Here is a 24,428-nt window from a genome sequence, read left to right as displayed (position 1 = left end):
TCATAGTTTATAGCTGCAGTGCCTTTTGAAGGAAAACTGAAGTGTTCTCGGATTGCTCTTTTTGAGTCCCTTGTGCTTTCCTCCCCCACAGGTCAGGAGTCGGAGTGACTGGATCGAAGCAGACTATGTTCTACGCAGAGGTGTCCGATGAGATTTGCGTCGGAGAGGGAGGAGGAAAACCCCAAGAGGGCGAATTGATCGAGGTGGTCAAAGTGCCCCTGCACGAAGCCATGACCTTCGCCTTTGATGAGAGCATCCCGAAAACAATGGGTGTCATTTTCAGCTTCATCTGGTTCCACAGCAACATGTCACCGAAGTATAAGATCTCCACCAATGTGTAACGTAACAGTTCCAAGCCATCCTCTGAAATACAAGTCATTACATACATTTTTATACGTAGTAATCAAAATGGTCACTAACTGTTAATTTTTTTTTCGGGTATTTCTTACACTTTTATCTGTTTGTTGTGGTTCTAGCTATTGTATTATTTCAAACTGAAGCAGCACTTTTGTGCTATCAGCTTTCCACGGGGAGCTGAAACATCCCAATCGGTTAACCTTAGAACTGAAGAGGTTCATTGAGAGTTTGTTTTGTGTAACCGAATGCTTTGTTTTTAACATGTCAGGAATTTCAGCCAGCCATTTGAAATCACACCACAGCCCTTAAAGACTTTGTAATGGTGATCTTTTCCACTCTTATTAGAGAAGGACAGATCTGAAAGACCGTGTTGATACCATCAGAGAGAGAACATCAGACCTGGATCATTCGCAATTGAAGCTGTACAATGTGGTCAGAAAGGGACCGTATATAGCCATATTCCAATTTTGCTGTTTAGAATAACAACACTAATTTTTGAAATAAATAAGCAAGTAAATAATCACAATAATTAATGTGAATTATATGTAAACAACACAGGCAGCTACCCAAATGAGACAGTTCTTGAAAACAATCATTGACAGAAAAACAATTACGCTCTTGCATATATCTCAGGTCCAAAGCTGACTTTGGGAAATTCAGGGTTAGTGACAATGCTGAAAAATACTGAGGTGTTTTTTATTGCCGCTTAACATTAAGTTGATATTGTAAGTGAGTTTTTGCACAGAATTTATGAAATATCTACTACAAAAACCTAAAGTATGAGTACAGTGCTAGTACTACAGGTTTAAAGCTGCTTTGCCATAATCATAATCTTAACTGAAACAACGTTCTGACTTCTTTCAGAACTTATGGAATAGAATATATTAGGGGTGCATGAGCTTGCCTGCTGAAAAAGTAGAAATTATTTTCAAACACCATAGTGTCAGAAGACTGGTACCTCCTAAAGTCACAGGAACAAAAAGTATTGGCTTTCTAAAGTCCATGGATTACTATACTTGAAAATCATTTGTATTACTGTTGCGGTTTACTGTATGAATATATAGGGTGATTACTATAAATGCGTGAATATAATCAATATATCCTCAATATTCTCCATGATACCTCCAAGATTTGAGAGGCTGCTTGTAACTTCACTTACAAATGTTTTAAGGTGAGCTGAAGCTTTCTGAATCAGATTCTTGCTCTTAGTTCAGTTCAAATTCTCTTAAGCACAAAGCATTCACTATCAATCAATCATTTTTCCTATATCTTGTTGGCTTAATTATTTTGTGAAGGATATTGAAGTGCACAAACATTTGTTAATGCTTTCTTTGTTCTTGTCTTGACAACTATCACCTCCATGTTAAATAAATTCAGTATTATCAGCTGATTGGATCTTATTGTGAAGCATTTCCTCTGTCCTATCACTGTACTTGGTCTATATTCTGTTGTGATTGAGTGTTATAACTTTATCAATACATATGGTCAATGTGCTAATTCACAAGTTACCATGTTCAAATAATCAGTCAAAAAGAGTGTTGTGGAAAGGACAAACAGGATTGATTTGGTCCACAATGACAGTGTTTTTAACTTTGAGCGCTCCTTTTAAAGTATGCAAATGAGACATTTAAGAATTATGCATTTGTTTTGGGAGCATTATTTCTTATCACGATGCCTCAGATATCATCCCCTCATTTTCTTAATCTCTTATAAAATAAGTGTTTTGTACGTTTATCTCAGGATAGGGCTTTTTTTTTTTAGTTATAAGTTGTTGATTTATTGTCACGTGCCACTGTTACTAATGCTTGATTTTCAGACTATTTCAAGAGAGATGCTCTTTTGTCTTTATATATCATTTTTGTCTTTCTTTTTTTTTTTATCTCACAAAATTTGTTTACTGGTTGTTTTCATGAATGGCACCTCGAACGAATATATATATATTTCAATTATGTAATATATATATATATATATATATATATATACGTAACTTTTGACATTTGAAAATATATATATATATTTCAAAAATGAAATATTGCATGTGCACTCTGTATTACATTGATCTGCATTCAGTTTAAATGAATAAAAAGGTTCCTGCCTTAGGTCATGGAGTCTCTACTTTCATCTAATCAGTGCAAGTCCGTATCTGTTCAAAATCAACCTCAGTCAGATGTAAAGTGTTGTAATGACTGATAAATAATACATTTAAACAGTGGCCAAATCCACTCCACTTGCCCTCATGTTACTCTCCTTTCACGTTACCACACCTTTTGTTTACAATCTGGCTTTCATGTGTCAAATGACGTTGATGTTTTCATTCAATCTGAGGTACAATTTGTCAAGAGCTTCTCATCCAGAGCTCTCTAGGGGTCAGAGCGCTCTTCGTTATGTAGAGATTTGAGAGGAGTTGAGTTGTCAAGGTAATGTTTGTTTTCGTCTCTGCTCTTTTTAGGCACATTGGTAATCATTACACAGCCTTACTGACGGATGTCCGGGGTGAGGGATTGTGGAGGAGGGACAGGTGGGTGGGTGAGGGGGTCACAAATAATAGCATTAAGTAACTAAGTGCAACTACCACGACTTTGCTATAGCAACCGCACGCCTCACAACAAGACACACAATGAGTGTGATCTGTGAGGCAGGGGAGAAGAGAAGACATGGCAAGGCCACTTTTTCTATGCTTCTTGATTTACTGATGGCTTTGTTCAGATGACCCACAAAGAGCTTGTACACTGTACGCAGACTGAATATGTTATCAATACAAAACAATTGCTCATTTGTCCGCTGTACTAAACCTTTTTTGGCTTTTCTTGTTGTGCATTTAATGTAATGAACCGGCCACTGCTGTAGAGACGTGATGATTATTTTCATAGCACACCCTAACAGGATTAGCTTTCTGATAAATTTACATGAAGCTTTTTCCTTAGTTTTGTTTCAGGTGCAGTCAGTCCTTTTTTATCATTAACCCCTATAAAGCCTGACATATTAAATAATAGTCAGATAAATATTTTTTTTTTTAAATGGAACCATTTATTGAGCCTTTTAAAGTATGTGTGTGTGTGTATTTTTTGTTGAGTATCATTAAATTAGGCGTTTATGGCTCAGATAATTTGATATAGGAGAATATGGAACTCGTAGTGGAGGAGGATTTTATTCAAAGGCCAAAACTGAGCAAAAATATGGAATTTGGTGCAATTGCTGATTTTTATACGGCTAAAAAAAGAAAGATGAAATGTTGATAGCTTGTAATGTAATTCAAATAGGATCTTTATAACAGACTAATTAAATAAAATCCATATTAAAATAAGGTTATCACTTATATATCTCACAATAATATGTGTTGATATATTTGATGATATTTAAAGTCCCCCTGTAGTCAATAGTTTATCCCTTAAAATCTTTGATCACCAAAATGACATTTAAAGATTTTATTGTGCATGCTTACTAAAATCTGTTTTATTTTACATGGAGAGGGTCACATCATGGAGGCAGTCATATTGAGATCATATGAGCAGTTGAATGATACTATCTCAGTAAGCCTTCTAATGTCACTCACAGAATAGCTTACTGTAATCATGGTTGTCTGTATTTAGTGCATTTCTATTAGTGCTGTTTCATTGGTGAAAGAATAGTTCTCATTTGTTTCCATTTCATTCACTGAAGTGATCATTAACTGAATGATTCACTGAGTCTGAACGAGACATCTTGTTCCTGAATTATCTAAAAATCATCCCCTCAATCTCCAGTGGTTTTCAGCTCAATGTGTCTCAGGGTGGTTTTAAAGGGATCAGTTTTCACAATTGCGAAGACACATTTCTCACAACATTAAACACAAAACCAAACCTTCAAACTACATTCACAAAACCCCTTATTCTTTTGGCAAAATCAAACAATTGGCTCAAAACTATTTCACCTGTACTCAAAATCAGACAATGATTTCAGATCATACATCAGTCAATAAACACTACAGATCATTCATTAGACACTGAGAACACATATCCAAAGCATGAGGTTACAGAAAAATGTAGTGGATACACTATACAGCAAGAATAGTATTGTACTGAATATTGTGTATAGTATTGAATGTCTGTATATTCAGCACTTTCATGCTGTAAAAATGCAGTAGTCCAACTGCAAAAGGTCTAACTAAAAAACTAAATGAAAAGCACATTACAGTACACTCAAAAAAGCTGTGCATCTGAAAAATCAAGGTCAGTGAGAGATTGATTCTGCCTCATCATCACGTCTTCATGTTGGGTCCAGCCTGAGGATTTTATCCACATCACAGCCAATGATATCTCTTCCAGTCAAAGGGAAAACCCCTCTGGTGTGCCGGATCCAGCTTTGACAACACTCTCCACACCTTGCTCTTCCTCGTCCTCATCCTCTTCCTCCTCTCCCTCTCAGATCGTTTCCATCCATTGTTGGTATCAACATCCAGTGCACCTGTGTCACCTGTGCACTCTGAGCTGTAGACTCACTGTAGAAACAAGTGTGAACAATTTTGAGCTGATGATCACAGTGCAAAATGTCTGTAGAGTTTTGCACAAAAAAAAGAAAAAAGAAATGAAATTTGCATTTCCCTGAACTTGTTTAGAATTTTTAAGAAAGATTGATTTGTTTGACAAATCGGTCTTTGAGAATTTGGTTGAGAGAATGGAGTTTAGTGTTTAAGCAAATGTGAAAAATGTTCAAATTCTGTCATCATTTACTCACCTTCATATCATATTTTTGCATGAACCGTCACTTTAAAACCAGCCTACTCTGTATATTTTAGAAATTGCTCATTGCGAAAAGCCTGGCATCTGTTTGATTTGCAGAAAATTACTTTACAATAGCCACAATGCTGCCCAGATACCTCACTTTAAGCAACTTTGTGACTTTACTGTGTATCTCACAGGCAGAGACTGGCTTTCATAAAATCCTGTATTGTGAGCAAATTTTACTAACGGGTATCTTGAGGCAATTTCTTTGTGTTTTATGGTTTCACACAATTTGCATATACAATTTTGACTCCACCTGTTAAACTGCTGAGCTTTCAGTAACAGTAAATGGAAATCTGCTGAAAGCTCGGTGATGCGTTGGCATGCTGTTCAAAAGATTCTCGCTTCCAGGAAGGTGTGGGTTTTGTTTTCCATTGCAATCAGTTGAATTTTCTAACAAAAACCTTCAGTTCTTTCACTTCTAACATATGGTTGACTTGTGAGGAGTGGTTCACTCTTATTGTTATTCCTCACTGTCAGTGCGTTCATAAATCATCTACGTGGAAGAAAATGTAAAAACACAATGTTCTTGATGAGGAGGTGAGGTCAACATCTCAGCTCACGTTGAGCGGCAGCTTCTAAATTTCATGCAGGTTCCGATCTTTCCCTCCTCTCAAGGAAAGGGCACTTCCATTTCCATAGAGTCCTGATCTGTCATCACTCCCCTATCCTGCTCCACACACCAAGCGCAGCTGATAAGATTCACTGTAGATAATACGAGCTTAATGCATTAATGGCACAGTTGAATGTTTCTGTGAACTTGCCCCATCTTGATGTCAACCACTGGCTCGCTCTTATGTGCCAATCTTGCTTCTAGCAACACGGCAGGACTGATTTGCTGTGTGGTTTGACAGGGCTGAGCTTCAGTAGGGAATATTCAGACATCCTTCGGGAGCTCTGTCACGCCAGGCAGGAGGCTGAGTAATTAAGGCCTGTTGTTTTCTGTTTGGGGTTTTAAAGGTAGAATGCTAGCCCGTATTGTTCTCACATGCAAGCCGCAGATATGTCTTATTTGCAGAGCTGAAGTGATATTTTGCTGCCTAATGTTTCAAAGTTTAACATGTATCCTCTTTAAAAACCACCATGGGAACATTTACTGTGGGAAAGTGCGTAAATGAAACTTTTTCCTTTTTTTTACATTTGGTGTGAATCGAGCTATCAGATTTAGTTCTGATACATTAGCACTTTTGACTTGTGATTTTCTTGCCAATGCAAGAGCCACATGTAACCACTTTTGCTCTCCTCAAATGAACCTCACCTTCAATAGCAAACTTTTTTTTTTCTTAAATAAACAGCATATCTTACAATTTCATGAAAAGTTACAAGAAAAGATAAAAAAGAAAACAAAAGCATAATTCAAGATAATAAAAATCATAATATTCAAGAATTCGTTTTTGTTCTTTATGAAGCAAATGCATTTTAGAAGAGAGTCTAATTCATATTTTAGAGTGAAAAGATGGGATAGCCTACCATTTGAAAACTTTTACCTATTAATAAAACATTTAGCATATGAAAGAATATGAAAATTGAGAGTATATTCCAGAGGTTTATTTTTTAACATCCTATCATTATATATATAAAAAAAAAATAATAAAAAAAAAGCAATGTACTATATACAATGTACTATTGCAATGTATATTCCAGAGGTTTATTTTTTAACATCCTATCATTATATATATATAAAAAATAATAATATAAAAAGCAATGAACAATGTACTATTGCATCAGGTAGCCCCGCCCACACTGAAATCTCATTGGACCAAAGTCAGTTTATTAAACATATATGAGTAGTGGTTGATTAATTGTAGACCTTTTAGAATAGCATTTTTTATGACAAAATCTTAGTTACACAAGGAAGATTAAAATCAATCTAAAAAACATAACGCAAATATTTAACAAAAATAATAAATAAAACAATGTAGCCTATGTGTTTTTGGTTTTAAAGGGATAGTTCACTCAAAAATGAAAATTCTGTCATCATTTAATCACCCTCAAGTTGTTCCAAACCTGTATGAATTTATTTCTTCTGCTGAACACAAAAGAAAATATTTTAAAGAATTTGGGTAACATTTGACGCCGAAAAAATACATTCTTCATAATATCTTCTTTTGTGTTCAGCAGAAGAAAGAAATTTATACAGGTTTGGAACAACTTGAGGGTTAGTAAATGATGACAGAATTAAAAAATTTGGGTGAACTATCCCTTTAATTTCTGTTCTTCAGCAGCGTGTTGTGAGTGCGAAAGAGCGTGCAAACAGAGATCACTTCTGATTGGGTGTGTTTTTGTGATTGTTTGCATCACTCCTGGTAAGGCAACGCTGTAATAATTGTTTAAATATATTTTCGACTTACATGTGAACTTTATGGCAACAGCATTCCCTTTCTTGCTTATAAATTGCATAAAATGTCAGGACTGATGAATGAAAGGACTGGTTGAATAAGGCACTTAATGTTGGCTGACTGTGTAGATGATGTGGATAGATGAGACTGTAAAGCCAAGCTGAGCTGCCAGAACCAGATACTTGTAAACAGTACACAAAGTGAGATTGGAGGTGTCAAGGGATTGTCCCACCTTCCTGTTATTTCTTCCTTAGGCTATCCGCTCAAGCATAGCCTGCGGCATGAAATCTGCAGGTAGTCTTTTTATAGTAATAGCACCTCTTACCATCTGTCAGTATCTAAAGAATTAGTATCTCTAACCATATAATCATCAGAGTATTTTTGCATCTGTGCATCAAAACTGGACTAATAATCATATATCTGTTTCAGTTTTCATGGCATCATCACTTCTTTGCCTGTTATGAAGTCATTTTTCCAAATTGTCCTGCTGAGACTAGACTTGGCTTCCAGTAATTCTTGCTTTCACTTTCACTCTGCTTCCAAAGCCTCAGGGAAGGGCACTGAATCTGAATTGTAAGTGATTATTTGTTTTCTCTTTCAGGCTACACCAGTTTCATGAGCGTTGCATGATCATCAAGTGGGTTTGTGTTACAGATGAGGGCTTCTTCTTCCACTGCCTGTGGCTATGGATCACCCACACTGACGTGCTTGTGTATTTTGTGTTATCTCCTCACTGTATATGTGAAGTTGGGAACGTTATCATTGCAGACCCGAAAGTAGAGTTTCTTGGAAGGGGGTGGATTTTATGAATTGTGACTTGACTTCCAATCCACCTACAGCATTTCTCAAAAATTCAATAGTACAACCAGCGCTGCTTGAAGAACTTGTTGCCGGGGAACGAGATGGTAACAGGTCATGGAGCACCCCTTAGGGTTTTGTTCAATGAGATGCAAGTATTCCTGTCAGTATGTTTGCCTCTCAGAGCATCTGCTAACCTTCAGCTAAAGGGATAAACGGTAGTGGTATTCGTCATCAACATGAACATCAATTATTGCACTTTCCAAGCACATTTTTACTCAGTTTTCACATCACATCGCGTCAATGCACATTTATTAACTTTAATTTCTGAATTAAAATGTATTTCAATATTTTTGGGGGGCATAAAGTTTTGATACTGTAATGAAAAAAATAAAGCTTTATTAAAAGAATTAAATTCTTGAAAAGAAAGTGTATAGTCGTAGAAGTAGTTCTTGATCTTAAGTAGTTCATAATCTTTTATTATTATTTTTTTTTTTTAAATTAAAACAAAATATAAAAAAACACTGCTTATTAAAATCCAACAAAGTCATGTGATCCAACCAACATGCAGAAAAGAAAACATAAAACAGGAAATAATATAGTGATGATCCCTGCTGACTAAGTTTCTTAAAATATCAGATAAAAATTATACTACTGTACTTTATGTAAATTATAAATTATATGACATAACAGTTCTGTTATGAAACTCTAGATGGCGCTGCTGATGATATTTACAGCGTTAACTACTTAAAGCAACACCAAGGAACTTTTCCTCTGCGGTCGCCCTACAGGTTGGAAGCGGAATTGTCCATTACCACTGTCGTAAATAAATTAGCCTAACGCATCCTACTGTCGCACGCGCACGCTCGCTGTTTATCCAGCACCGGCTTTGGAATCAACAATGGCCACAGACAAGGTAGAGTACTGTCGAGTACGCTCCACTTATCGGCAATTGTAACACTTGCCGTAAAGCAAGTCAAATTTGTAGTTTTCTTATGTCTCATTAGAACTACAGAAACGCGACCCGATCTGGCAATCTTACATAGCGTGGATATACCAGATAAAGGACCGCAAAGCGGTGGCATAAGTGCCTTTCACCCTGTCATGACTTGATGAACCACTGAAACAATTTTGGAAACATTATTTGAAGGTAAAAAATCCTACTTAGTGTTGCTTTAATTGGTTCATGTCACATCTGCAGCAAATGAGCTTGCTGCTCAACATTTAAATGGCTGGTTATTCACTATAGCAGTTTGCAGTGTGCTTTCAGAGTTTGTCAAAACCCTCCACCTTCCCCAGCTCCACCTGTATAGATCTGCTATGGGTAATTGATATATGTTATTTGTGCAGCAGCAGTATGTCTTACATGCTTACTGAAGTGTATCTGTGTATAAATAGGCAGTAGCAAGGTCCTGTATTTACTCTACAGCAGCAGCATCTATCTATCCTCATATATCATGACAACTATATATATATATATATATATACAGACTTTTTTCTTGAAAAAAGGTATAAACGTTTTTTAAAACCATATGAAGCCAACTAGATTACAAACAAATGTATTTCTAAGAACTTTAAAAAATCATTTATTTTTTATCATGAACAGTCTTATATGACATTGACCCTAATTTTTGAGAAAGCCTTAAGAAAGCCTTAAAGAGTGCATTAGTTCATGTAAAGTAATGTTTGCAGGTAATTGGTAACCCTACAATGCACCACACAAGCCCATCACAACATGATGTTTCCACTATGTCACTATGATTATGAAATAGTAATGAGCTTCTCTTACGCGTCATAGCTCCCAAATTTGCCCAGAGTTTTGTGAGCACTTTCATATGTAACCCGACACATGGACCTCTTACAGCTCGCCCATTGTGCTTTAGCGTGAGAGGCCATCTGTGCAGCCGGCTATGGGTGCCTACTCCCTTTCTCAGAACACTCCCAGGTGTGACCGGCCCTTTGAAGAGCAGGGAGCATTGTGCCCACCTCTGGAGTTATGACTGGCAAACAAAGAGCAGGACGACACACTATATGATTCCAGCACACTGTCCATCTGTATGCTAATGAGAAATGGTGTGCACATGGGGGACAGAGAAACTGGATATGGCTGCCCACTCCATGTCCTGAGAGCCTTTTGGCTTGGAAATGGTGGTCACCAAAAATGACTGGTCTTCAGGTGTCGTATTTTTGTTTTTTTTAGGCCCTGAATGAGAAATTCAAGCAGATCCCTGTAGTGTAGAGGAATCTCATGGATGGTGGAATCATAATATACTAGTATCCTGCAATTTTTTATTTTTTATTTTTTTTTAACCATTTAGGTGCATCTATTTTCATCATAAAAATATCTTTATGAATACTTACGAAAAATGCTTAAATGTGCACTCACATTGGCACTCACCAAAAACAAATAAACATTTATCAAATAAATGTTCATTATTCGATTTCAGAATCCTAAATAAAATGTATCACAGTTGCCACAAAAATATTTAGCAGCACTGTTTTATTGATAATAATAAGAAATGTTTCTTCCAAATCAGAATATTAGAAATATTTCTAAAGGATCCTGTGACACTGAAGACTGGAGTAATGATGCTGAAAATCCAGCTTTGGAATAAATTAAATATAGCCTAGTATTATTACTGGTATATAAATTATTTTAAAATATTTTATTTTAAATATTTTAATAATAATCATATTTTAATATTATTATAAATTCTAATAATATTTCTTAATATTTTTGATCAAATAAATGCAGCCTTGGGGAGGACAAGAGACTTTCAAAATACAAATCTCACATATAAAAAAAAAATCTTACATAATATGTACAAAATATAATGTGAAAAAAAAATGTTCTTGAAAGAACTTTCTTATGCTCATTATTTCCATTATGATTGTTAATAGGATTGTTAAAAATAAATTCAATTATTTTTTACTAAAAAAGTATTTGGTTTGTATTACATCAAAGTTATATTATTACAGCAATTATACTGTATATATATATATATATATATATATATATATATATATATATATATATATATATATATATATAAACACACACACACACACACACACACACACGCACGTATATAGCTATAGCCTCTAATGCATAAAATTTCATTGTCTCATCATTTTACAACTCAGATACAGTCATGTTCATTGTAGTTCATGAAGGGGTCATTCTTCACTGTGTTTAGGCTGACAGGAATGATGTAGGTTTTGATTTAAAGTGAGGCAGAGTACCAGCTGTGAGAACACAAGGTCCTCTGCTTATCTGTAGACATTGCAGATATTTATGAGGCTTCACCGACTAACACTCCCCTGATGCACTGTCTCCTGCAAAATCTGCTTCTTTCCCACTCTTTCTCTCCCTGATGTTTTCTATGGAGATAGTCAAGAGAGCAGTTTTGATTCCACAGGCTTCACTGTGTACTCTTACACCCGGTGAACCCTCTGGACGGATGTGGTGCTTGGAATGGAGCAGAATAAAAAACAAGCAAACAGGGGAGTCACCATTCCGACTCTGTTGTAGGATATCCTGGATGAGTGCATGTCGCTGCTGTTTTAGGGCAGCCAAAGCATGTAGAGTTCAATATGCTCAGCTCTCATGAGATTCAGGAGCCGCTCTAGGCCAGTGTGTGATGTCATGAACAGGACGGACATCCTGGTCTTTTCTAGCCCAAATATAACCATTTCACATATGGAAAAAATACCCTTCTCAAGTGGAGGTTGATATTACGTTTTAGTACAAGACTGAAATGACCCTGAAATGATTACGATGAGACGTGACATAAGTTCCAGATGTGATAATAATAGCATAACAACCTCAGAAATGTATTGTTTGGAATGCTGTTGTAGCACAGCTGAAATATAGATAAAAATTATATGATATAATACATAAAAAATTAGATGATATAGAAAAGGAAAATGAATGCAAGTGAGGTTGAGAATGGGATATTCAAATGGAGGATGTTGATAATAAACAGATACGTGTCCCCCTTGAATTAATTTGACAACAAAAAAATCCTCGCTCAACCCTCTGCGCAGATGTATTATGTCTTTAATGACACAAATAGCATAGGCATGTCCCTGCACTCGGCCCTCTTCAGAGACCCACATGAAACGAGGGTGAAGAGTCTCTTGATTACGCACAGCTCATCAACATTCTCAAGTGGGGTCTAATTATATATTGTTAACATAATTTATCAACAATTGCTGCTGATCCTCATGTATCCTCATCTATCTATCTATCTATCTATCTATCTATCTATCTATCTATCTATCTATCTATCTATCTATCTATCTATCTATCTATCTATCTATCTATCTATCTATCTATCTATCTATCTATCTATCTATCTATCTATCTATCTATCTATCTATCTATCTATCCAGTTAGATCTTTGAATTCTGCAGTGAATCCAGGAGCTCTCTTTCCCCGGCACAGAGTGTCAAGGTTGATTGGGCCCATTGTATAAGGTCTAATTGTAAAGATTATTGAGCAGAGCAACCTGCACCTGCTCGAAAAGAGGGAATCAGTCGGGGGTGTGTCAGGTCATTCTCAAGGGCAGACACAAGAAGCTTACTGCAACTTATCACGCTCATTCTCTGAACATTAAAGACAACCCGTTTTTCTGGATAACCTATTTGTTCAATCATCATGAGACATTTCTAAAGCAGTCTTTTTGTTTATAACTTCATTTTAATTTGAGCACTGAGCAATCAAATTCCCACCGCCTAATATGTAATTAATTAATTTTTTTTTTTTTTACAGTCAATATTTCACTTACTGTAGCCTACTGTTTTGTTGTTTCAGGAGTAGTCACCAAGAAGTAGGTCTTCACATACATGGTACACAAGCAAACACTGGCAGAAAAGATGAGCTCCATCCTAAGACGTATCCCTCGCTCTTGTTGAGGTTACAGGGCAGAAGGAAGCGACGTTTCCTCAGAGATAAGAAGACTAAGCAGGGATCAGTGATCAGGGTGTTGGGAGTTGCAGCTCTGTCAGGTGTCGGATGCCCTCATGTTCTGCACCACTGCAAATATGCACACCACTTTTACCATGCAAGAGGTCACAGAGTGCTTGACAGGGATGTGACCCCTGAAAATAGATATTATTTTACAATTTACTTTTTAACACACAAGCTGCAATTCAGTGCATATGATTTATTTCTCAGCCAACATTGTAATTCAGAAAGATGCTAAGATGAATGTTATTTACCAATAACAAATGAGAAAAATACTTTTTAAAAGATTTTATAACAAGGAGCCATTCTCATTATGTAAGGTGTCACACTTCAGAGTTGTCTATCACGTCTTCATGAATGAGGCTTTGGTGGCCAACGGCTTACTAAGAGAATCGTTTCTGGAACGTGAAGAGTGAGATTCCACTGAGAACAACCAATGGCATTTCCTCATTCTTCTGTTTGCTTCTTTAAGTTATGGAAGGATAAGTTGGTTTTTTTTTCAGATGTGCTAATAGCCAAATATGACTTATATTACGTCCTATTGAAGGCCATCTGTGCTCAATTAGGACGTTATTTAGACAACAGTGTCTGTTTTTATGGACATGGGCTAAAATAATCTCAACTGAAAACTTAAGGGCCAGCCTCATGCTGGGTGTCACAACTCCATTGATGACATAGATAATGTCATGGCTAGATTTGCATGAAATTATATATGAGTCATGCTTTGTAAGGATTATGTTGGGGTGAAAATGAGTTGCCTCAGGTAATCGGCCAGGTATGAACAAAGGTAAAACAAAAAATAGAAGCATAACCTGTACTTATCTTTTTCCCCCCACAAAAATGGAAACCTGTACCATAACCTGTACTCTTTTTTTTTTTTTTTTTGCTTAAATGTAAAGCAAACATTGGTGGTATAAACTTTATCTTTTTTATTTTAATTAAAGTATCAACATATTTGGGTGTCTATAATATTGCTTTACAAATGCAATCAAATTCAAAAGTGCAAATATATTACTCACTGGATCTCATAACTATTGAAGAACCTTTCAACAAGCAATTATAATTCAATTGCTGAGCGGCGTTACTTCACTTTTATATGGGAAAACGGTTGTATGGGTGACAAAAATTAGAAACATGTTTTTCTTTTCTTCTTCAGACCTAATGAAAATATAATCTGATAATCATGCTATTTTGATGCACTCTTTTGACAGTGCTTGTTCATGACTATGTGTAGACATAAGAAGATGTTTAACCTCAAACTAAGGCAGAAATAAACTAGTAGCCGGAGGAGGCATCCATCATATTTTATGAAGATCAATTCCGCAAAAAAAAAAAAAAAAGAAGAAAACCAGTAAGTTGTGCAGCGTCTAGCAGACATAAATCTGTGATTTTCCTATCAATAATTTCTCACCTTTGGGAAATCTCCTTATATCACATTTAATTTCCTGTGCTTGCTTTACAGTTAAATTGTAAGCCTATCACTATGGAAACAAGCTCCAGTAATAAGGTCATGCATCAAATATGAGAATTGAGCACAGCAATTCAAAAAGCAAAAGGATCCCACAATTGATTTATAACCTGTCAGCAAACATTGCTATTTGATGCCCTGTTTTTCCCCTGCATGGCTGAATCATGCTGCCACTTAAACATATGGTTTTGTCTTGTCAGAATTGCAACAAGGGATTCATTATTTTCCGATATACCAGTCGCAGCTGCTTTTTGGGAGGAAATGAGCAACTAACAATCGTGAACGCTATTAAAGTGGGTCAAGGCCATGATTTGAGATAAAAGGGAATCAATGCATTGACTATAGGTTTGTGTGCAAGGCCTCAAAGGCAAAGTCATGAAATATGGATGAGGGGAGCCACCAAAACACGCCTACCAGCACCACCATACCGCCAGCATCTCTGTCCGTCAGTCTGACACTCCCCCTTCCCCCACCATCTCCACCACAAAACTGTTATTACCCAGCCATACCTTCTTCCTCCTCCTCCTCCTCCTCCTCCTCCTGACAGCGTGTGAAATATCAAGCGAGGTTGTCCTTGTGTCATGGCAATGTAAAGAAACCTGAGCCTTTTGACCACACTGTCTGTCTGTGTTACTCCACACACTCACAAAAGCATCCAAGTAATAGGCTCCAGACACACAAATCAGGATCTGATATAGCATAATTGAAATGATGGAGGACCTCAGCATTGCTGATTTGTACATCTCCTTTATCTGACACACACAATTCAGGTTTTGGAACCTTTATTAATGAGCTGATTATATAAATCAGGGGTGATATATAGGGGAGACACATAAAACTATCCAGGACCAGCTGGTCTGGCTGGTCTACCAGCCTGGCCAAGCTGGTATTCTGCTGCTTTAGCTGGTCTCCCGGTTAGACCAGCTGAAAAGTGTCTATAACTCCTCTAAAACCAGCTTAGGCTGGTTTAAAAAGGTTTTTAATCTTTCTTTCCAGCAAGGAGGACTGATAACCTCTGCCTTTAAGGTAATTAGACTTTTAGATTACCCAGTTATATCTATAAACTAGTTCAATATATAGATTGTATAATGTTCAGATTAAAACGTTTGTCTTCTCTCTTTTTGGAGTCTCTCTTGTCAGGTTAAAGCACACATGAACAGTAGAGGGCGCTCTCACCCGTGTCAACTCACACTAGCAGGCTGAGCACGCATCAAACTGCAGCGAGGAGATACAGCTTTACTGAGGATCCGACTACTCTACGTGGTTTTGTGGTTTTCGCATACTAAATTGAATTGTGAATTTAAGTTCAGTTTTAAAGCACTTTATTGGCTTGATTATTTGGTTTATAACATTGCCAAAGCACATCAATACACCCAATAATAAAGCGATTATAAAATAAAGTGCAAGTAATGTTAATGACTGTGATCTTATAAAATAAAACAAGATAAGGAATACGAATAATCAAACGTTAACTTGGTACTACGTCAATTTAATTGTACAAATATAGCACAGTAGTTAAATCGAATAGCCATGGTTAAATAAATGCAGACGGATACATTTGTATCATGTGTTCGCACTCTGTTACATTTGAGGTGTGATTGTCACTAAATTTATTTAGGAAGCATTCAAGTAATGCATTACAAATTCTGCATTTTAAGAATAACAAAAATGTCCAAATTATTGACGGGAAAAAAGAATATGCGTTTTATTGCTCGTTGTGAAACAGGGGAATCGACAGCGTAAGTTTTGACAATGCTCCGCCCTCGAGTGGCGGTTGGCCAAGCGAATCAGCAGGAGGCTTTGTGATTGGTTCGGCCAGCTGTCAATCACGCGAGATCTCCTCAGGCGTGTGGTAGCTGTGAAACATATCATTTGCTGTGTGAAGTGATCAGACCGAGGGAGAAAGATCAGCCTAGACCATCACCGCGCAAACACACCACGCTTGTGTATTTTTGCATGTCAGGAACGGAGGATCCTGTCGCCGGTCAACGGCCGTTTTCCATCTTGTATTCATAACGCATAAATCAGCGGCATGTGGAATTGTATCAGGATTAGGAATTGGTTCCCAATCGCGTGCCTGCTGTTAACGATATGGACGAAGGTGAGAGCGCTGATTGTTTCTAGTCTTGCAGATCGATTTAATTGCTATAGCAGTGATCAGCAGGCAAAAGTTGATGGGTGTGGGCTGATGATTTCAATGAATTCTGCTCAATGTAATCGATATTTGAATTACGCAGCCACATGTGCTCATGCAATTGGAAATGTCATGATTTAAGAAATGTTAACTTGCACCACGATTCCCCGTCATTAACGATAAAAGGAAGGGTGGATCAGTTAGAGGGTATTTAAAAAATATAGACTGCTCTCTGATACGCACTAACAGGTTAGCAAAATTGTAGACTTATTCTCTGGAGACTTGAATGCACAAGCACACGCTACACATTCCCTCAAATAATATGCCCTCAGTTTTGCATGCACGATCTGCATTTTGCTAATAAACAACAAAGCATTATGGCTCCTATGTTTATTTATTTATTTTGATTCAAATGTTATTTTTAGGTGTCCCATTCCTCTGGCTATTTTGAGCTGCAGCTGATTGCTGTAGAAAATGTAAACGGTGAGTTGTGGGACGGGGAATGTTGCGACGGCACGCGGAACTCCCAAGACCAGCGCTGCGTCCGGGACGAGTGCGATACTTACTTTAAAGTGTGTCTGAAGGAGTACCAGTCTGAAGTCACCACCACTGGCCCCTGCACCTTTGGCTCTGGATCTACTGACGTTCTCGGTGGAAATATATTTTCTTTAAAGACTGCAAAGAACAACCCCAGCAAAACGAGCGAGGTGGGAAAGATCATCATCCCTTTTCACTTTGCTTGGCCGGTAAGTGCGCGTTTTTTCATGAGCTATATTAATAATAATGCGCCGCGGTGAGCTGTCACTGCTCGGAAGTTGAGTGCACCTATATTGTTACGGTGATGACAGGGTCTTTTTTTTTTATTTAATCATGGTTGCTGTGTCCTAACGATTTTTATTGTTTAGAAAAAAAGGTTATTTGTTACAATGAACGCTCATCTGTAGTAGCCTAGTCTACATTCACTTTGCTGTGCGTGCTTGAAACCCATGGTTTATTTAAGGTGAAACACACATTCACACTACTTTGGCTAAATAGACCGCTCACTCTTAAAAGACCGTTCTGTTATGTGCTCACCCTCGTCGTATTGTTTTAAGCCTTGCATGACTTTTTTTCTTACGTGAGCAAGAGATGTTAGACAGTCACCATTCGCTTACACTGAATGGAAAAAAGATTCAATGTGAGTTAATGGTGACTGAGTAGCCTATGTCATTCTGCCTAACGGAACAAAGTCAATAAGTTTTGAAACAACATGAGAGAACATCTGGCTGTGTCTCAAAACGTTATGAGCTGCCTGACATAAATTCTGGTTATCATAGGCGCGTGCATCACGATCTTGGTAGGCAGCTCACTATAGAACTGACACAGCTTGTGCGTTGGTTTCAGTTGGCTTTTCATTGCGACTGATGGTAATCTTTCCCAAAGCTTCTAGTGTAGGTAGGCTACTTGTTATTCAAATATGACGCACAAACCAGCAGCGACAGTGTCGTTACTGGTTTGCGTGATTTTGTTAAATCGCTCTTTAGTAGCTACCTCTACAAAAATATACCACGGTAACAAACGTTTCCGTTAAACTACCATAGTTACTTATTGTTGGGGGTTAACAGTGAGTGTTGTAACACCATTCAACGTGACGCATTGGTTTTGTCTCAAACTTTGTATTTTCAGTTAATGCAAACTTAGTTGAAACGTTTATTAATAATAAATTATCACAAATTCAGTCGTGAAATTACATATGTAAAAACAAACGCCATTATTTTAATAGGTTTTAAACTGACAATGTTACAACCTTCACAGACGCCCCTTGCTCTGCCCCAACTGTACAACGCTAACACATGAATATGGAATCTCCTTTAAACAGTGTTAGAAGCTTCTAGAGATACATATATATATATATATATATATATATATATATAAAAATTCTTTCTTTTTTTTCGGTGTTGGCTAATATCACATTTTTATAGTAGTTAAGCAACACTAACTGTGGGATTTTTAGTGAAAAAGTATAGTTACCATGGAAATTAGTTGTAAAGGTAGCTGTGTACTGGTTGTCTCCCTTGTGTTAATATGTGAAAAACTTATCAAGTGTCTTTCCAGACATGCAGGTACATTACTGATGCTGATATCAGGTGGCAAATCGCTGCAATGTTTTATGCAGTTCAGTGTCACACCCGCAAACAACAATAAAAGAGATGTTGCATGGTATTGTCTGTCAACTTTGGACGGCAGCCCAGTTAGGCACACACTCACTTGTGCTTTATGACAAACCTGCTCCTCTGTAGGCATGAAAGCTACAGTGTCCCCCCCCCCCCCCCCCGTCCCCCCCGCCCCCCCCCCCCCCCCCCAACAATACTCAAACACTCAACCGTTTAAGTTAATGTGTAACATGCTATCAAACTGACCCTTTTGGGGCCGGCTTTGATGCTACACCTGCTTCTCTTCTGACCCGGCTTGAAATTTCACCTAGATATGTCCCTATATAACTCTGATCACATGATCTTTGGCTCTAGACTCGTGTCTGAAAGCCTGTGATTGAGTTTGAATTTCCAATGCCATGTGTTTGCAGTTTCTTAGTGTCCCATGGAAGCTAATGAAATTGCTAGAGGAATGTGTTCCTGAATGCCTCTGCATCCGGACATCTGTTTGATGTGCTCAGTGTAACATTATCTAGGGTGCGTTGTATCAAGGTATCTAGCACCTCATCCAGAGTCTTGGAGATGGAGTCCGCCACCTTTCGGTGTAATTATTACGGGGTTTTACTATTAGTGTTTTTTTTTTTCTTGTTTGTTTTCTAATGTCTGAGATACTGTATCAATACAGATTTCCCGATTTGATTTGATAAAAAGTTTTTGATTCTATTTGCTACTTCATATCGAATTAAAGTAAACTTTAAATTGCATTTCTTGTGTAAATCTTTTTTTATAACAATATCTAAAATTATTATAAAATCACACTTAAGTTTAAACTCTTGTGAAAAAGAATGAAAAGTCTTGTTGAATGATTCATTAGAAGGTCCCATTCAAAATAATTTGTTGTTTGAATCAGACTGCACTAGATGCCATTATGTTGTTGTACTTGGCTTTTTTACCATATTGCATTTAATTCTGACTGCAAACTAGGGTAAAATGCTTTCTTTTGCTGTGTGGTTGGAGATTCAGTGGCGGTGATGCAGGAAACACTTGCATATCCTTATCAAGATTAATGAAATCCTTATCAAGATTGTTCTAATGTAGATTGGGATTAATCTAGTAGGTTAGTAAGATCCTCAACTGTCAGTTCTAGTCCCTTGCAGTTGTGTAACATAGATTTGTTTTACAATTTTAGTGGCTGTGTAACTCCACAGCGCAAGAGTGTGAGAGACGGTACCTACGATAGAGACGGCAGCTGTATCCGTCCGTCAGAGTGGAGGACCACTACGCTTCAAGGCTAAACGGCAGCGTCAGCCATACCTGATTGGGAGCTTGCTGGGCAGTTGCTAGGAGACTGTTACATGGGCCTTTAGTAAACAATTATCTATTGCCCTCTGAGTTCCCTTCCCCCTTAACTGATCTTTCAGTGGAGCCACTCGTTCTCATCTCACCTGGGAAAGAAGTGCTAGAGCCTCACAACTGATTACACTATTGACTGTGTAATTAGCCAGTCACAGCTGGCTGCGTGTCCGGTCAACAAAAGCAGTAATTGTCCAGTTCAGCATTAGAGCAGGTGGCTGCTGATTGGGACTGATTATAGATCGCTGCTCCCCCAAGGCCTCAAAATGTCCAAGTAAGCAATGTCCATCTTTTGTTGTTGTTGGTGTCTTTTATGGGGGTTGACCAGAATCCAGTAAAGTTGTGGGTGTCGCGTTTTCACATGCTGCATTGTAAAAACGGTGCCAAATTAGTAATAAATAAAGAAAGGAATGACCGGTATAAATTAGATGTATGCAGTTGGATGTGCTTTTTAAGGAGCATTTACATGAAATAAGTTCAAAAACAGCTAGAAAGAGTGACTGAAGTTACTATTGTGTTTTAAACTTGATAGCTTCTTAAACATAATGCTTGTGGTGGGACACGCACAAAAAAAAAAAACAGTACAAAAAGCTATACAGTAGCCAAAGATATTTGTCTGATTGTGAATGGATGTTGTAGTGGTCCCCCTTAAAGGGTTGAATTTAAACACCCAACTTTTATGAGAATTTTGTTAGCTATTAGCATGCTAATTAATGCATCACAAAGATCAAAACTACTGTATGACAACACTTTACAATAAGGTTCTATACAATAACATTGGTTAATATGATGGCTATCATGGACAATAAACAAAACATTAATCTAATTAATAAATGCTACAACAGTTACCTAAAACATATAAACCCTCACTAGAAGACTAGTCAGTTATTGGATGACTGGTTGATCGCTTTGACACATCCCTAGCTCGAATAAATGGGTCAAGGCTGAGTAGCTATTGTTTTAACGGGCTGCAGTATTCGCAGTCATCTGCAGTGGTTGTGATGTTACAGGAAGAGCCAGTATTGATTCCTCTCTCTCCATGGAGACCCGCTGTGGTGATTCACCAGGAAGTTTTAGATCATGAGGAATCTCTAGCTGGATGTGAGATGCTCTTTCTCTCTCTCTCTCTTCCCCTCTCTCTTCCTGACCCTGAAATAGCTTTTTGTTCTGCCACAACAATAAACATTTTCTTTCTTGTGACCTGGGGCAGAGCAGGGCTTTTTGTACCAATGTCTTCCCATTAAATGAAGGGAAAGGCTGCATTTTCCCTCTATTGAATGTAGCAGTCATGGTAGAGGTATTTTTAGCAGCAGAGAGACCGGACCAATTAAGAGGCGATGTGCCTGAGGTGACTTTATGGTACAATGTTGTTTGGAAGAGTTTGTCTTAGGATATTTTGCAGTCTGTGGACACAGACAGTTTTTCTGCCTAGTTTTGACCAGGCGTTTAATTTGTGATAAAGCATATAAAGAGAGAACATCTTTGTGAGGCATACAGGCACTTCCTACTCCATCACTCCTACACGATGGACTTCTTAAAAAACATAAAAACAGTCTACTTGGAATAGAGTTTGCAGAAGTGCCTCTGCCAGAATGTTGCTAAATCCATTAATGAATTAAACGTTTGAACTGGAAATGCATTTCATGTTAACATGACTACAATGGTTGGGTTCTGACGAGGGTTAAGGCCCATTCACACTGAGGTTGATATCTATACCGATACCTATGACAAAAAAGTTTCAATAATTGTGAGAAATTACATCATTGGAATTGCATTCAAAACTATTTTGTTCCAGCTGATGCATTGATAAAATAGTGATAGCAAATTAGAATCCACACAACTTTAAAAAGCTTGAGCGGTGGGAGATGACATGGTTATCATTATCGTTCTTGGTGTGAACGAGCCTTTAGCCCTGGCATCAGGATGGAGAGCTGAAGAAAAAGCACTCTTCTTTTGTGCAGTACTTCAGCTGAGTACCCAAGAAAGCATGTGGGTGCTGCTTTTAGTCTATGTTGAGATCTTGAGCGTCGCCCTCATGAAGAAGTGCAAGATAAACAGGTTCCCAACAGAAGAGCTTCCATTAGGTTGAATGTACCAAGCCACCAGTGGTGGACATGATTGTATTAGGCAGTGCAATTATAATGGACTTTCTGTCTCCCCTGAGAAGGGTCATAGAAAACATGGGGTCCTTTCAGCTGGAAGAGGTGGGAGTTAGCGAGCTTAACCCTGATGTCCCTTTCCAATAACACTGGAAGCTAGCTTGTGTGTGTGTTTCTATTGTTAGCTCCTGGTGCTCAACTAATTGTTTTCAACTACCCATGATGCTCTTCCTCCCTTGTACTGGGCTCCTCCTTTGCTTCAGCACAGTTTCACAATTCACAGTGTGATTGACTTGCAACTACATGAAGTGTGTGTTTATTATTTCTGCCTGTATGGATTTGTTCAGGAAGAGCCTGATGGTTTTAGCCATGTTGGTGTACGTGGATGTGGTGCATGTGCAATTGTGTCTGACTAATGCATGTGCACCTTCCTGAGAGAGCCAGTGGGCTAATGAATTGCGAGCAGGTGTGCTGCAGTGATTAAAGTGCATTACCACACAGCAAGTTTAATTCCTGCTTGACCCCTGACCTTATTCAAAATGATAATGATTGTAATGGATGTGGCCGTAACTTCGCTGGAGAGACCGGCGCCATACTAGCTTGCTATACAGCAACTAGGTCTTTTCACTGAGACCCGAAGCTACTTAGCAATGGCCTTGCCATGGAGTAATAGGCGGTACAGTAACTGGACAAGACAGACAGAGAGACAACTGGCTTGTCAGATGGTTTGATGATGAGCTAGCAGTCTAGGGTGTCAAATGGCCGCCTCACTGTAGTAACTGAGGGACTGCTTGCCAAATGGGTGGATGCCCATGTGCAGTTTGGTATGGTGTAGTGTTATTCCATATTGGGCTCATAACACTAGTGTAAGAGCAGCTATCAGGTGCAATAGTTTCACAGATGTGGTTGATGTTTAGATTAATTTTTTGGAAGCTTGCTTTAGATTAGTATGGCTGGGCCACTGTGTAATACACGTTTTGGAAGGACTGAGAGCTGTGAGAATTGATCCAGGCCGGCGTCTTTGGGAAATCTGTGAGCTGTGCCCACTGGGATATGGCAGCTTCCAACCTCACAGCCTGTTTCTGTTGCTGCCAAGCAGCCATGCTAGTCTCAGTTTCTACAAATGCTGCAGTTAAACCATATCTGAAATTGAGAAGATCTGAATGGTCACTGCTGTGCATATTGGTGATTGATGTAACTTGCCTTTTTTTGTATAACTATACTATACTATGCTATGCTGTAGTGTACTGTACTGTACTACACATCTTAAAATATATATTTTTACACTCAAGTACATTATAAGAGAATATTGAAATTCCTTGCTTTAATCTTTTTATCCAAAGTTTTGAGTCAAATATTATCTGGTTAGGCTAAATGATTGGCTTGCTCTTAGTTAACATTAGAAAAACAGGGATGTCCTGAGTTGACCTCATGGATCGGTATCGGGCTGATGAAGCATTTTTTAAAACTGTTCTGTATCTGTGATCCTAAGCCCGATCCTTTTTTACGTCAGCTGTCACACAGGTGTCGTGCAGTAGATGGCGGAAAATGCACCTTCAAGTGTGTTTAAAAAGGAACCTTTAAAAAGAAAAGAAGAAGCTCGAATGTGCTTGAAACGCATCACGCGTGAGAACCAGTGAGGTCTGTTCTAGCGGGGTCACACACGCTTGTTCAAGCTTGACAATTGTTCATAACCTGTTTATTATCTCTACTATTGTAGCAGATGTTTACAATGTCTTTGGGGGCACACAAAAACTTGACTGGGACATCCCTATCAGGAGCGACAAATTGTACATTTTAAACAGTTAGTTATATGCATATCTTTGTGGTTAAGTGATTTTAGCTCAGCCAGGGAGACTATGAAAAATAACTTCCCTGAAGAATTTAGGAAGTAGAGCTTAAATTGTATTAATTCATTAATATGAAGTATATTAATTTATAATATTTGTTTATATTGTACAGTAGCCTATATAGATTAGGTTTGCTGCGATAGTCTGTGTTGACTGTGTTAACTTGTTC

The 24,428-nt window shown here is 37.9% G+C and overlaps 2 protein-coding genes across 3 annotated transcripts in view; both read left to right on the top strand.

The window, feature by feature from the left end:
* Positions 1-2,456, top strand: part of nudt14 (nudix (nucleoside diphosphate linked moiety X)-type motif 14) — a 32,292-nt gene extending 29,836 nt beyond the window's left edge. The window contains exon 5 of the mRNA XM_084091753.1: positions 92-2,456. Coding sequence (XP_083947879.1) covers positions 92-341 — 250 coding nt within the window. The 3' untranslated portion in view covers positions 342-2,456. The remainder of the gene's footprint in view (positions 1-91) is intronic.
* Positions 2,457-16,525: 14,069 nt separating this feature from the next.
* jag2b (jagged canonical Notch ligand 2b) overlaps positions 16,526-24,428 on the top strand; it is a 47,028-nt gene continuing 39,125 nt past the window's right edge. For both annotated transcript variants that reach the window (XM_084091906.1, XM_084091907.1), the window contains exons 1-2: positions 16,526-16,792; positions 17,251-17,571. In XM_084091906.1, the coding sequence (XP_083948032.1) occupies positions 16,724-16,792; positions 17,251-17,571 (390 nt within the window). In that variant the 5' untranslated portion in view covers positions 16,526-16,723. The remainder of the gene's footprint in view (positions 16,793-17,250; positions 17,572-24,428) is intronic.

The sequence above is a fragment of the Abramis brama genome (genome assembly GCF_963993115.1).
Source record: "Abramis brama genome assembly, chromosome: 18".
NCBI classification, from domain to species: Eukaryota; Metazoa; Chordata; class Actinopteri; order Cypriniformes; family Leuciscidae; genus Abramis; species Abramis brama.
This window is presented reverse-complemented; position numbering and strand designations above follow the sequence as displayed.